Raw genomic sequence first — 16,185 nt, forward strand, 5'->3', positions numbered from 1 at the left:
AGGGCGTCTTGTGACGAAAATCCAATCTGTCACGCTGAATTGAGGAGTTTCATTGGCTATGAATCTTTTAGGAGGCCGTCAGCGCCGCAGGCGAAAGGTTAATGCCACAGAGAGAGAGGCCGCTCGACTTCTCTTCCACAGAGGCATGACAGAAACGTCTCTACATCTGTCCGTTCAACGTTCACTTCAGGGCGAGAGCAACAGATTAAAAACAAACAAAAAAAACAATTAGAAGCAGCATCAATCATGCAACAGTTTGCTATCAAGTGAGGGGAGGGAGCAGGAAAAAAAACAGCTGCTGTGATCGTTGCTCAGTCGGCGGTTTACAGCATCTGGCGTGGAAGACGTGCAATTCATCAAATACATGTGCTGTTCTGCTTTGATAGGAGTCAGCACTCAAGGTCCCGCCCACAGCATTACCTGACACTGATAACACGTCACCAGTTGTAGTGGTCTGTGCCAGAGCTGCTCCGGTGAGCGAGTAAAGCGGCGTTCTATGCTGAAGTTACAGAAGCACCCAGTGTTTCTGCTGGTTTATAAGAATGCTGCACAGTGGGGACACAAAGATTGCACACACCAGACGTGTATAACATGGACCTTATGATATTCAACCCACGTAGGACACGTAGTTCATACACTTGTACACTTCTACACTCAGCTTCAAGATCAAAGAAAGTCTCTCTCTCTCTCATTCAAATCTCCTTTGCAACATTTAATTAAACATACATGCTAATAATCGATATTGGCCTTAAAAAAATATGTTCTACCCATTGTCACTAGACCCCCCGAGGAACACATGGAGATGACATGAGGATACATTGCAGATCTGACGAGCTGCTCATGTGTGCGTCACCTCTCAATTACTGAGGTGGTTTAAATACAGCACCCTAAAAATAAAAGGTAAACGCTGGATATCTTTGTTGTTTTTACAAACTTTGACTATTCCCCAGTCTTCAAATCGTCCCAGATGATAATCAGCATGATATAAAAAAAAAAAAAGGTCAGAGATCAGAGTCAACACACATTAAAGTGTCGAGGTACCTGCTCTTTTGCCTTGACCTTCCATCCTGATCGTGACGGGCATCCTCAATGAATTTATTGCAGTCCGACGCTATCAGTGTTGAGGGCCGAGAGGCCGAGCTACGTGACAGTGGCACTACTCTTTGAAAAAGAAAAACAAACAAGACGCATTCTTTAGTATCAGTCTGTCTGCAGCTCCGTGCGCACGTCTAACCCGTACAGTGTGTTTGAAAATGAGTTGCCAACCACAATAACCACCGATGACTTGATTAGCGGTGAGGTTAACGCCCACAAAGCCATCACGAACACATCAGCAGCAATCAGAGAGGAAAAAAACACTGCAACAATTAATACGAGTCAAAGAGAATCCAAAACACGGTGAAGGTCCGATGATCCACGATGACGTCATCTAGTGAGAAAGACGGGAAGTGATGCCGATCTGTTTATTGTCGGACAAAGAGTCAGAACACATAGATCCTCGCTGTGTGGCGCATTGAAGCTACCGGACAGCCGCACACGTTTTTGTTTGTGTTCACACATTGTAAATAAAAACAAGGGCTGGAGAGGAGGTGCTGACATTCAGCATTAAATGAAGGGTGTTTACAGCAGAGTATTGACATTAATTATAGCACTACGTTAAGAGGGCACATCTTTTAATCAAAAACCAACACAGTGTTTTTGAGAATCAACATTGCGATACTCATCACAAAACATCAACATTGGTGTTAATGTTGATTTATTTCTTCTTCTTTTTCTCCTTACAGACCTTTTTTTTTTCTTACAGCACTACTTTAGTTAACACACAATTAAATAAATAAATAAATGTAGTATTGTATGTAGTATTTGCCGCCCCACGAACATCCCCGGAGACTGGAATGGACCCTCTGTTTGCACTGGACTGTATCCACAGAGAGGGCGTGCCAACCGGATGGTTTAGGTTGTATACGTCGCCACGTTGCTGGTGCACCATGTTTGCTCTGCATCTTCATACCTCAAAAGGAACTGCGGGTCTCGCAGCGTCAGCGGGGAACACAATAAGTCGCCGATAAGCCGGGACTGAACTCACGCCTTCGTGATCTTTCACCCACTCGATTAGTGAACGCTTAATTAAGTTAAGAATTCAGACACCTATAAACCATCAGCTTGCGTCATTGCTCAAAAAGGAGGCTTTGAGCTCTTAGGAGCAGATGGTGAGGAGTCGTGTGCTTTTTACATTTTTGTTCCAACTACATTGTTCATATATTGTTGTCATATGAAATTATTTTGGACGGAAACTCCTTCTAGCATAGTCTGACAACTATTGGTGGATTGTACTACATTAGAAATCACGTCACATGCTTCCTACGGAGTTGGGTCATTTAATTTGGCTTTTCTAAACGCAACAGAAGAGACATGTTGGTCAAACTCTTGATAAGAACTGAAGGTAACAGGTGCATTTAATGGTTGTCAGGTTTTCTCCATATAAATGATGTAACACTGTAAAGTGCAGGCGGTGTCTCTAGAACTTGCTGCTGGTACTTAATCCAACAATGTAAAAGTACATTTAAACGTAAATTCAATGTCCAATGCTTTTATGGTTTTTGTTATGTTTTATATGCTTTAAAACCTATACATTGTATAAATTAAATAGTTTAGCGAGTTTGATGCAAGTAAAAACACACCTGTGTTTTTTTTTCTTTTCTCCTCGACATTATGACGTGCTTCTTTAATTAAATGCCACAAAGCAAAACAGGTACGCCGTGAGCAATCAATTACCGATGTCTCCTCATTTAATGATCAATTTAGCTAACGAGATGACGGTCTAAACCGGAGCCTCATTCATTAAACGGGTTGCTAAGTCTCCCTTTACCTCATTAAGTGTATTACTGACGGCAGCGGAAGCAATCTTTACATTTGATTACAAATAACAAAAACCTTGAACGTATCTTTTCATTACTCACTGGAACATCAAATACAGCTTTTAAAAATGCCTTTTTGCTTTGGTTTCCTGGTTCACAGAACTGCGAGCCGCCTCGCCCCTTTGCATGTGGGTCAATAAAGCTGCAGTGAAACAGAAGGAAATGAGCGTGCACGTGCTACACGCTTGTGTTATACAACAGAGCCTCGAAACAAAAAGTGCCACGAGTAATTTGCCGGCAACAGAGAAGAGTGCCGGGATGATCAAACGAGGCCTTCTGTTGGTCGGTACAAGATCCCTCGCTGCAGTGTTGTGTGTCAAGTGGCACACAGCCTCGGTAAACACGACACGTGCACACGTACATGCACCGGCACAAAGACAGAGGAGCTTCGAGGCATGAGCTTGGTAATAGGTAGGCCCTTCTCCCGACCGAAGCAGGCTCCTTTGTTGGGAAGACCGGCTTAGAGATCAAGGCGCCGTGCGCTTGGCGGTTCAGGTCCACGTATTCATTCCAGCTGAATTCCTGGGCTGCTTTTCACCGAGCGGTGCTTTCAATACGGTGTTCTTTCGAAGGGGGACTTTCTGTGGTAAAAAAAAAAATCCTCTCCATGTATCTAATATTCAAGTCTGCCCGAAGAGGAAAATCAAAATCAATTCTTGTTGCCAGATAAATCTTCATACGTCTTGCTCTAATAAATCCTCTTAGTTTTCATGCAAGGGCAACACAAGCGCTAAGAGCACTATTGCAGTTTAGTAGTGACATTTTTTCTTGCAGTTCAGTTTGTCAAAATATTAATTTGCTTGTCCCCTGCAGGGTATAAGTAGTAAGACGCAAAACAACCGGCGAGACTCAAAAAGCCTCATCCTAACCAGCCATCATTACTCCCTCAGAGTCCTTCACTTTCCCTCTTTAACCCACAGGAGAAGACAGACGCGCTGTGTTCATCCTTCCTCAGGAGCAGGTATGGTTACACGTGTATAAATATCAGCCCCGTCGGATCACAGCGATGCTCACCAGGAGCAAAGCGTTTGAGCAGGATCCATGGTGACATAACACCGAGGCGGTGCGTGAAACCTGTTAACCGCAGACAGAATCAGTCTGTTGGTGTGCATTCACTCATACAAATATAACTGAGGCTTATTGTCCCCTGTGCGATAAAACGGCAGAGTGAGCAGAGGACCTGCTTCAGATGTGAAATCCCAGGCGCCACTTGGTTTTGAATTATATACACACACAATATACCTCAACACGTGTTACACGTAAAGTGACCGTTGACCCGTAATTGGTCAGGTTTTGACTGAAACTGTGGGGCGACACATCTCAAGGCTACATTTTTACGACTGACCTGGTGGAGGTTCAACATTGCAAACAGGAACTCCACTTGTGTACTGAAAATTAAAGTAATTTATCCTCTTTCCATTGAAATATAATCATATATCGTCTGAACTGATAATAACAAAAGCATACCAACCAAATTAAACTATTTATTCTCTTACTCTGCATTTGTGTGCATGCATGTAAACAGTCAGATGGAAATATTGATCTTATTTTATCTCTGTAATTTTCACTTTTTGCATGAACGTTCATAATTCAAATACTTTGAATGTTTTTTATTTAAATTATTCTCACACACGAGGATTCCAAAAGATTTTACCATGTGGTTATTTCATATAGAATATATATTTATTGAACTAGCAAGAAAAAAATGCTACATCTTGACACGTACATATATAATATCAGTGTGTTATTAGCGTGATATGAAATGACCTATATACCGTGATGGAAGACTTTGGACATATCGCCCGGCTCCATTTAAAAATCATGACTATAAAACAGGCTGCTACTCTCTCATTTGTCTCTCACGTCATTTGCAAGAATACGATTCATTCATCTTTCTTTTTTACAACATCTGGCTTTGAACGATCCTCGTTATAAATCTGAATTCCTCCCCGACTTGCAGATCACAGCTTTCAGAAGAGTGAAAACAGGCGAACGAGTCCAAGAATTTAAAATAGAACAATAGTGGGAAAAGCAATTGTACTTTAATGAACACAAACAGACGGGCTCCCAAATGCCTTATCATGCAGAGTGGCCTGATTAGGACCGACTCACGAATTCCCCACAGACGGACACACACACACACACACACACACAGGAATGTCCGACAAATAGGTTCCACATCACAGACGCACAAAATCCCAACAGACACTCACCCGCAACTCGCTTGCTTAACAAACCCCCGCTGTTTGTGTGTCTGCACGCTGTCAAACTAGCAAGACGGCCGGCAGCCACGTAGAGAAAGTTCCCCAACAACAACAACAACACACACACACACTTATTTCTGAAAACTGGACGCGTGGAAGCGATTATCGCTCGTCTCGGCATGCCTCCCAATAAACTACCAGGATTAAAATCCCAAACAGTACATTTCTATAAACTGCCTGTCAGTCACCACTACACCCCCCCCCCCCCCCCCCCCCCCCCCCCCCAGGATCTCTAATGTTCTCAGCGTGAACGCCGGTAATGAGGTGGGAACATACGAGAAAGGGAATAACAGGGGAAACGAAATGTGGAAATTAACTTAGACAAAAAACAACAGGCCGACTCCGGGGGTCAGCCAACGACGGGGCTATTCCCTCTGACAGTTTGGGGTTGGATTGGGTTAAATATTTACACGGGGGGGTGGGGTTAAGAAGCACACACTGGGTTCAACCAGTTTATTCAACGCAGACTCTTTTTTTTTTTTCCATGATGTAAATTCCAGAGGATCAATCATGTCTGCTCAATGGGGTTTACTTTAGAGTTTCAAGTTGACATCCCTGCACAACAATAGTTAATGGATACCAAACTCATGCGCGCGGGATTTGGACACACACTCGGCAGTTAAAGATTAGCCACAAAAGGCAGCGATCGTGTCACTCGGGCAGGAGCAGCGAGGCGAGTCACGTCTCACACAAACAGGAGTCCTGACGCCGCTCGGTTGGGAAAACAAGGGCTCAGTGCTCGTCCGCGCTGACGTTGACTTGTTTTAATCTCTCCCTCCTTCACTGGATGTGTGTGTGTGTGCAATGCAACGTCACTGCTCGGAGGCAGTGCAGGTTTTGGCATGACTGTGCATTCTTGCGCATGCCGTGCAGGGGGTACATTGTTTCTTCAGAAATAATCTACAGTCTGTTCCTCAAAGCTCTTGAACAGCCATAATTTCAGAGCAGTGACCTGGATTCTTTTTTTTTTATTTTTTAAAAAGGGACTTTTAAACTTTGTTTGCAAATACAATAGCAAATAATATTGCGATAGCCAGACAAGTAACATTCAGAGCAGCCTTTTGTGTGTGTGTGTGTATATATATATATATATATATCATATGTGATATTTCCTTCTCACAGCCTCCTTCCGGTCTATTCCAGTGATCTAATGCCATCTGACAGCATAATGGACCCTTCACCTAGTCAGGGTTCACTTTAATGGGAGCTGAAGTTTACAGAACATTCTGACAAACTGAACAAAACCACGTGCCACGGCCCATTGCAAGGGTGCTGCGTGACGAGATGCTGAGAGACCCCCGAGGTACCTCTCTGGGAAAAGGGCCCCGAGCTGGTAACGACTTCATCGCGGAAGCAGACAACACTCCCCCCCCCCCCCCCGCTTTGAAACGTGGCCCTCATAAACAACCCAGAGTTCACTCCAGGAAGTTGACCAAACTAAATTGTTCTTCTTGGCTTTGGGGAAACAGTTTGAGAAACATGTGCTTTAATTAAAAAGAGTTTGGCTAGTGAAAAAAAGGGAAACACAAGACCCTGCCTAAATAGCTCCTTGCTTACCTAAGTCCATGATAAAACCGCTGTGGTATTTACTGTGATGATGTGACCTTGTTTGGAGAGGCTTTTTACAGCAAGTGAAACAAGCTCCAGCACACGCAAATTAACATGATTGCATTCTTTTGCACAGCTGTGAATTGAGAGCTTTTTTTATTTTTTTTTTATTCAATAAACAAACAAACAACCGTGAGGATTTTAGGAGTGCAGCGAGTCACAGGATTCATTATTCGGGATGTGACAAAAAAAATGTTAAGGAGTATTAAGAATGCACCTTTAGTTTTCCACCGTCAGTTCAGGAAGCCGTTCGAAGAGGAAGGAAATCTACTTTAACATATGGACAAAAGAGCAAATGTGTTGCTGATCTATTGTATATTCAGGCAGTATTTTGTGGGAGCTTCAAACGCATCAGCAGCAGTCAGTGGAGGCCGCCAACGACACCGACATATAAAATCGCACAGCGCCGTGGGAGGCAACAAAAACACACACATCAGTGCTCATTTTATTAAACCAGTGTCAAAACACACTGTCTCTGCAACTGCACCGAATCTAATGTTTCCCTCTCTGCTCCCAGCATGCCTCCTCCCTACAAACGCACAACTTCACCCTCCACTGATATCCACCGAGGAATAAAATGGAGCAGAACCACATTTATGTACAAACAAGGCGCATTTGGCGATTTATGTCAGCGCAGCCAAGAGAGCAGATGAAAGAGTTGACGCCAGAATGCATCCAGCCTCATTTGATAGGAGACACGTTGCCCTGTACACACACACACACACACACACACACACACACACACACACACACACACACACACACACATACGTTTGCATACCCTGAAGTAGGGGAACATTGTACTTTAATTTAGCATTTGAATCAGAATTTTACAAGGAATGATCTTACAAAAATCCCCGTTTTGATTCTTTTTAAATGTAAATGGTGGCTCTAAAAGTCACTTGAATCGAGTTAAAAGGAAGTATAAACTTGGCAAAACAACTCTATTTTTTTCTCCCCCCTTTTTATGACTCCCTGAAGCAGCTTTATGGTTGTTAAAGTCATCATCTTTCACGCTTCCTGACAGTAACACATCGTATATCGGCTTGTTTTTAATGGCTGCATCATAAAATGTACTCATTCACATTCTATTCATATCATTTTAAAAACCTTTCCCCAAAAAGGTTGAGTTATCTGGCTTCTCTAGAAACGTGGGGCTCTCAGCTAGAACCTAAAATGAAAGGTCAGTGGGTTTGAGCAGAGTTTGGCAGTGGGTCAGCGGCGTTTGAGAGGTCGAGATACATTTGTATAACATTAAACTTATTAACAAAGGATCAGGTTGGACAAGGACCGCTCTTGTCTGCCGTGTTCGCCTATCACAAGAGCGTTAGCTGCCCGAGCGCTCGGCGCAGTATCGCATGTTAAACCTATTGACCTCTTCGGTGACGCAGCAGACAGATAGCTGAGGGGGGGGGGGGGGGGACGGGGTGCTCCACGCTCCCCAGCATCAGCAGCAGCAGCACATCCAGCCGTCCACATGAAACACAGGTTCACGCTCCCCATTGTGTGATCGCCCGCGGCCTCATAACTCAACGAGCTCGTAAAAAAAAAAAGAAGAAAAGAAAGCGGCACAATGAGCCATCGGACCGCATGCGGCAGGAAAAACATGCTGACATCACAACCCAAAACATTGTCAGACGAGTGTTGCGGCGATGCTTAACCTCTCCAACACACACACACACACTAAGTCGTTTCCACATTCCTCTGTTGCGTAAGCATGTCGCGAGCAAGGTCAAAGGTCAGTGCTAACAACAATGCCCTCTGGTTTGAGGCGACGGGCAAAAGGCGAGAGAAAGGAGACACCTTCCTGGAGCGCTGGGAGGTGGTATTGATTGATGCCGTGCAGAACTGTCCTTTCTCCAGGAAGGCAGGGAGCTTTTATCAGGCCCATTAACGGCCTCAACAGGCAGACGATTGGGTTCCCCTGATGCTCTGAAACCGCGCTCAACAGCCATTATGCTGCACAGAGCGAACGGAGAGATAATCCCAGGCATCTCTTTTCACACCTGTCCTCTCATGTTCACATCACAAAGAGGGCCTGTGTGAAGGGAGGCCTCATTTGCATAGTTTGGTCCTCTTCATATGCGACAGAAGCAGAAAGGGAAACGTCAGATAAAAAGGAATACATATCTCCCGTCCCGCCAGTTTTAGCTTCTTTTTTTTTCTCTCTCCATTTATTTAATGTTTGTCTCTGATTTCCAACGCTTGCAGAAAGTTGTGCTGCCAAACAATACGCAGTAGATTAATTTAATGGAAGACATTTTTAGCTGACAAACACTCTTTGGTGACTAGTTTGATGATTAGTTGAGCGACAGAGCTTGAAAATGTAGTTTCTCCACAAAGAGTTATGCTTTAAATGTTATATTTACCAAATATGTGCTTGAACAAAGCATAAAGAACAATTAGTTGACTAAAGAAATCTTAGTCAACTGAAACCAAAGCGTCCGACTAGTCGACTGCTCCACTAAAAGGGGGGCAGCCCTACGGCAATAAACATTATTACTAAAACATCAATTAAGACATTCATCAGGCAGAAAACAAGAGATTTATTTGTAAATCACGTGAATATTTTAGCACTGCAACTCACAATTATTGCTTGCTTGGCTCACGAAAAATTAAAAAACAAATGACAACGGATCCGTCTTACTCTTTCTGTTCCTCATATTCTTTGTTTTACTGACTTAAGTTCATTAATGATTAGAGTATGCCAACAACTAGCTTATTTGAGTTTCCCATCATAACAATAGGAATGCGTCACATGAGAGTCCAAAAGCCCAATCGCAGCCAGGATACTAGTGGCCATGTTAAAGTACACGCTGTATCGCGCAGATAAGGAGCCGACTCTGGGACATTTTTGCAAACTCAGACTGAAACCACAGGCCTCCGGTTGGGATCAGAGACTTCCAGTTCTTCTTCTCTACCTCACTCACACAAATCAGCCAACCACTTCATCATATTACACCCCGAAATAACAGTCTGCTCGCCCACTTTACTACATAATCAGCTGCCCATGGGCTCGATCTAACATATCTGGCACAGCCCAGAGCGCTGAAGCCCAGCATTAAGGCCTGGCTTGGGACCAGTCCTCAAACGGCTCCGCTCGGCACTGCTGAGCACCTAATAACAGGATGTGGAGCGCCAACTGCAAAAGCTGGTCAAACTCCAAGTTGTAAGAGAAGGCGATACGGGAAGCCGGGTGGTTATGGAGCAACACCACCATCGCCTTAATGAAAAAAACATTTATTCAAACTATTTTTTAAAGTGAGTGTACATAATCACAGAACAGGCCACCGGGAGTCCTTGTTGGTGGCCAAGGCTTCATATCAGAGTTCCTGCATGTTTCTGAATTACTATGCAAGAACGCCGCAGCACCTCCTTCCAACACACAAACACACACACACACACACCTCCACAATCCCTCCCTCAGTTTCACCCCCCCCCCCCCCAACATCTGAGAGCAGCTTACATTTCTCTCGCCACAAAAGTTCGATTAAAACAGACACGTGCATGGGAGGAATTCTGAGACTTTTGGAAACCTTTTCTTTGGTTTGAATTATTGATGGGCGTCCGACACGCACGTGCATGAGCCGAGGAATAACTAACGTGTTCAGTGACAACATTTTTCCAACCTGGTCCCAAGACGTGAAGTAGAAAGAAAACACAATCCAAATTAGTAAAGCAGGACAAACTAATCCTGGTATTGACATTCATATCAGATATAGGACAACAATGCAACAATAACCCCCGACCTAATCCCGAGAAGTCCCTCTGTATGGAGTCAACTTTATATTTTACAAAATGCTGGTTCACTGTTTGGCTTCTCGCTATTTTATTGACTTTGATTTATATGAATTTGCCTTGATGTTGACAAGTAAATGGACTATGATTATCTTTTGTTGGCCTGATCAATAAAGAAAAGTGGGCCGATTTGATCAGCCGACACAAACGTATCGGCATCTACGTCACCGGATAAAATGACAGGTCAGACATGCAAAGGGAGAGCTGGTAAATTAAGGATAAATCAATGAATAAAGACACATTAATCACTGTGTTTTAGCTTTACTTCTTATAATGTTTTTCATAGCTCAGTTGTGTTGCTTAGATTTTCCAGAGGCTCTTGAAATGTGTGTTTGTGACAATAGGTTGACTAAACAACCTACGTATTAATCAAAAGATGAAAATAGTTTGTTTTGTCTAACTGCATAAATGTTCTACTCGGTACACACTTCATAAACTCTTGGACTACATTTAAGGGATTGTATCAAAACATATAATTGTAGGTTAAGTTAAGGTTGTTTTTATGTTCTCAAATATTGATATTGCTCCAGTAAAACTCATTATCAGCCATCTCGATGCAACACGAGGTGCAGCAAAGACAGAAAACACACCTGATCCCAACAAGGACCCACACCTCATCCCACAGCAGGCTGATGGAGACTCAACTTCCCTGTGGAGAAAAAGTGCCTTTCCCCGCAGGGTGGGGGATATTTTTTTATTTTTTTAAAAAGGCCTGACTCACCTCATTGGATGGTATGCTGACAACACCTGTTGATCTCCTCTTTTCTCTCAGCTTCCTCTTCTCGATCTGCCCTTTCCCCTTCTTCGCGCTGGGACCAGTGCTGTTCTTCTCCTTGACCTTACTGGGCGACGGGCTCCCCTTGTCGCTGTCGTTGCAAGCCATGGGGCCGGAGTCCGGGGAGTCACACTGAGCCGGCTCCGTCTGAGGCGTGGCCTTCTTCGGGTTGCTCCCCGGCGGTGTGACGGCTGTGGGGGAAGCAGGGCGGGCAGGGTGGTGCGTCTCCTCCTCGGGTCTCTTTAAAGCCGTGCCCGGAGGAGGGACCGAGCCACCAAGTAGGAGGGAGGGAGGCAGTTCCCAGCGGAGGCGCTCCGGTCCGGGCTGCCGTTATTGGTGAGCTCGGCGTGGCGGTTACTGTTGTGGTTGTTTGGGTTGCTGGCACCCATAGGCGCGCCGGTCGCCGCGGCTATGTCCCCCAACATTTTGATACGCATTTTCTCCCGTTTCGCCTTCCACTCCTCCAAGAAGTCCGTCGTGGCGTTTGGCTTAAATCCGCCCGTTGCCATTATCCACCCCCCACCTTTTTTTCGTTTTATAAGTTGGGTGAAAGTAAAAGTTGAAGTTGATGTGAAGTTTCGTCCTTAATTAATGGCCCCGCATTCCTCACGTGATTACACCGAGTGCTGCTGACAGGTAGGAAGGGAAATAAAAAGTCACGAAACACTTTAAAACTGTGCGCGTTTTATTTTTTATTTTTTTTAATGGTGCTTTGTCAAAACTACGAGACGTTTAAATTACACGTCGTTAAACGTTTAAAGTCAACAGGCAACATCTTCATAAAAGTTCGCCGCGAGCTTAAAATGGGAAAAAAAAAGAAAGTTGCAACTCCGGTGCTCTTTTTCTCGACTAAAAAGTACAAAAGTGTCTCAAAAGTTGCCCAGAAGTCTCAAAACTCACCTGCGTGGAGCCGTTTCAGGCACTGAACTGCTCTCCTCGGTCCGACCAGGTGTGCCCGCGGTGCTCTCTGATGAATGGCGCTTGTCTCGAGCGCTGTGAAACCGCTGCGCTCGGCGCTCTGCCCTCTGGCGCACCGGGCGAGTCCGACGACACCCGAACGCTTCCGACTGAAGCCGAAGCGTCTAGAAAGCTCAGCCCGAAAATAAAGTCACCATTTAATGTGTTTTTTTTAATATTCCCACAGGGGCTTGTGCTTTACTTGTTAAAGGCGTTGACGGTATTTTATAGAGTGATATATAGATAGATAGATAGATAGATAGATAGATAGATAGATAGATAGATAGATAGATAGATAGATAGATAGATAGATAGATAGATTTGAAGCAGCAGCAAGCATGTTTACAATATATACAATACAATAAAATAAAATAGCAGGGCAGGACATAATACATTTAAGAATTTAAATAATAAAGATAATTTTAATTTAAATTATATTTGTTTTAATAAAATACAAATGAAAGTGTATACAGTGTATCTAAGTGCATATAAAGTATATAAAGTGAAAGCGGTGCAAGGTTTATCGATGTTGTTCAATTGAAGGAGGATCTGGCCAGAGGTGATTTATTATAAAGTATAATAGTAGTTGTCAGGAATGTTCTCCTCTCTCTGTCCTCGTGCCTTTGACAGTCGCACAGTTAGAGTGCAACGAGCAGATCGTCTCCCACTCAGATCTCACACAACGACTCCCTGAGGCTCCGGCCGACTCGTCCAACCAGCTCTGATCCGAGGAGAACCTCCTTGTTCATCTCACGTCGATGCATACACGCTTCCTTACGGCTGAAGGGAAGGTTGAAAATAAGATTGACAGGTGTGTTGCTTGCTCTTGTGAAGCTCGATAGGCGATGAGGTGCATGTGTGAATAGAGAAAGTGAAGAAGGTAGACATCTCCTCCACACCTCAATACTTTTCTGTATGTTTAGAGGGCACAAAGACAACAATGTGGCGCCTTTATTATCATTATTATGTATTTATTTCCATTCTAATGTCTTTTATTTGTTCTCTGTTCAGTAAATGTTGGTTTCTATGGAAGAAGTATGCAGCTCTACTGCAACACAATACTACTCTACTAAGATGTATGATCTAAAATGTACTTAAAGTATCAAAATTAAAAGTACACATTCAGAAAAAATGTGCCCCTTGATTGCAGTACAATTATACTTTATATTATTGGATTATTATTCCCGAGGCACCAATGTGGAAGCATCGTTTTAACGTTGTAGTTTATAAGCTCATCATACAATTTGTATGTAAATATTTTAACTGTAACAACAGCAAGTAGCATGAAATGCAAAAATACTCAAGTAAAGTACCCCAAATTTGTATTTGAACTCTACCAAACTTTTTAAATGTGTTTTTGTGTGTGCAACACTTTGTTATTATATTTTGAAACATGCATAATACAAAGAGATAGAAGAGGCACACATTCCCCACGCTGGTGAGTGGGAGACGAGGCATTCGGCCGTTATCTGTGCCGGTGCCGACCCCGTCGTGCAGATAATGAGGACAAACTCGGGCGGAGCAAAGGGAGGGAGCGAGGCGCCTCCTCCCTCAGAATAAACCCTGATCTGTGGACTCGGGTCACAGTGCTGCATGTTTAGCATATTTCCGTCTGCTCTCGAGGAGGAAAAAGGAGAGCGAGGGTTTTGCCGTCGACTCGTTTTCCTCTCGTGCCATCACAGACTTAAAACTGCATCCCATCCCAGTGACGTGTTCCCAACGACTCCACGTTAAGGGTTTCATCCAAGATGTATTCAAGCCGCTCCACGACCTCTGCTGGCCCTTTAAGAATGAACTAATTGGGCATATCGTGCAACACTTTCAAAGAGGCAAAGAGGAAGAAAAATGCATTGCTTGCTGTAAAATGAGCAGTGGGCAAGTAATCTGAAATTCATATTATTAAATACAACAGCGTGTAATGGTCAGAGAGAGAGAGAGAGCGAGAGATGGGAGTCAAGTTTTTAGCCACGTTGGCCAATCAGCCAGTGAAGGTCAAGGGAGAGAGGGAGGGAGGGGGAGAGAGAGAGAGTTAGTCCCTCAGCATGGAAAGAGGGTTTTGCTCATCCAGTGTGTCTAAGTCTTGAGGACGAGGTTTGTTTGTTGGCCGCTGCATTGGACGGGAGAGACTGAGTGGAGGAGGAGGAGGAGGAGGAGGAGGAGGAGTGATGGCAGTTGCCAAGATTTAATTCCTTCTTTGTGGATTATTTCCAACCTAGAAAAGCACAGCACGCCGTCTCACGGTGGAGCGGTTTTTATTGTTGTTTTTTTTTTACAGGTCTCTGCCGCTCCTGTTGACACATATTAATGCTCACATTTCTTATGACACTTAAAGGGCCACAGGGGTGTTTGCTACAGGTTTCATACGCACATGCTGATGAGGAGGACACAAGGAAGGACCTGCCGACTGTCACAGCTGACGGTGTAGCTGGACAAAAAAAAAAATATATATATATATTATTTTTCTTTATTCGCATAAAATCCCATTCGCTATTGTCCCCGGGGTCCACACACACACACACGCAGTCAAACAAACTCACACACATCTTAGCCACAAAAACAAAACGGCTCACATTCAATTCACAACCACGTACTTCTTTAACAACCTAGAACAATTATAAATCAATCACAATCAATTCCTCGGGAATTCCAAGGACATTTTATTTCATCCTTTATCCAGAAAGTCATTTTTAATTAACTTAAACTCCTTCTCCAAAATGGCCTCAACTTCTATTTGTCCATCCTGTGTTGTTTTCACACATTTATTAAGAAAATGTGGGTTTTAATTACATTTAGCGTTGTCTACTCAAAGGGGAATTCTACATTTCATACATAATAAATCTAATTATGGAGTTACAGTTTTAACTAAACCTTCCACAGACCTCTAATATTCTCTTAGCCAATAGGAGGCCTGATGATGTCCTCTTGGCCCTTGAGCCAACCAAACGTCACAAAAAGGCATTCAATCAAACCAATTGTTGACATACAACATGATTTTTAAAGCCACAAATCTCTCTAAGTGTTGTTCTTATTTAGTTGTTCCGCCCGCGGTGGTTGAGGAAGCGCGTCCAGACACAAAGCAGACTCCCCGACAACGTGCTGAGGCAGTGGAAAAATAGAGAGGCCAGACCCTTAAGCACGACTCGGAGCAATCAGAGCAGATCCCGGAGCCGATTCTGCAGAGCCTCATCTGCAGGATCGGCGGCCTTCATCCCGGACATGAAGAGAAAGTCATTATCGCCGCCATGCAATGCACATGAAGGGGGAGTCGCTCTCACACCGGCTGCTCCCTGGGATCCCAACGGAGCAGATTGATGAGTGTGAAGGGTTTGAGACTCGGTGTCTAATAAGAGAAGTTCCTCCACTTTATTAAAACAATGTAGAGTCCATCTGACTGAGTCTGCAAAGTGTGCACCATCTACTGGTGTGATGGTGCATCTACTGGTATGATGGGGGAGAGGCTCAATATTGACCCCCCCTCCCGCCCCACACTTTGAGCAAACTATCACCAGTTATTATTCATATTGTGATATTATCGTGTTGTCAATATCGAGACATGAGGATTGGTATAAAGCAGTCAACTCCTCTTGACTTTAAATGCAATTAAGACGGCTTTTTGCGCTGTATAATTATATTTACAGGCACTCATAAATACAATAATCATTATAAAGCATTTTATTGTAAGGTCAAGCATGCTACTTCTATTTCTGGTTAGAACCCCGCTCCAAGGATCATATTATTTCGATAGAGTAATTTATAATCACATTAAAACCGTGATTATAATACATTGTATAAGTGTAAACATACCTTTTAAAAGAATTTCAAAAAGGCATTCATGACTGATTATAATGACATTAAAGAGGTCAGT

General features: G+C 43.6%; 1 protein-coding gene across 1 annotated transcript in view; it reads right to left on the minus strand.

Annotated features, from left to right (window-relative positions):
* pawr (PRKC, apoptosis, WT1, regulator) overlaps positions 1–12,325 on the minus strand; it is a 50,959-nt gene extending 38,634 nt beyond the window's left edge. Inside the window, 3 exon segments of the mRNA XM_034526750.1 lie at positions 11,310–11,624; positions 11,627–11,992; positions 12,264–12,325. Of these exon segments, the coding sequence (XP_034382641.1) occupies positions 11,310–11,624; positions 11,627–11,872 (561 nt within the window). The 5' untranslated portion in view covers positions 11,873–11,992; positions 12,264–12,325.
* Between the last annotated feature and the right edge of the window lie 3,860 nt (positions 12,326–16,185).

Source organism: Cyclopterus lumpus, chromosome 23 (genome assembly GCF_009769545.1).
Source record: "Cyclopterus lumpus isolate fCycLum1 chromosome 23, fCycLum1.pri, whole genome shotgun sequence".
Lineage (NCBI taxonomy): Eukaryota > Metazoa > Chordata > Actinopteri > Perciformes > Cyclopteridae > Cyclopterus > Cyclopterus lumpus.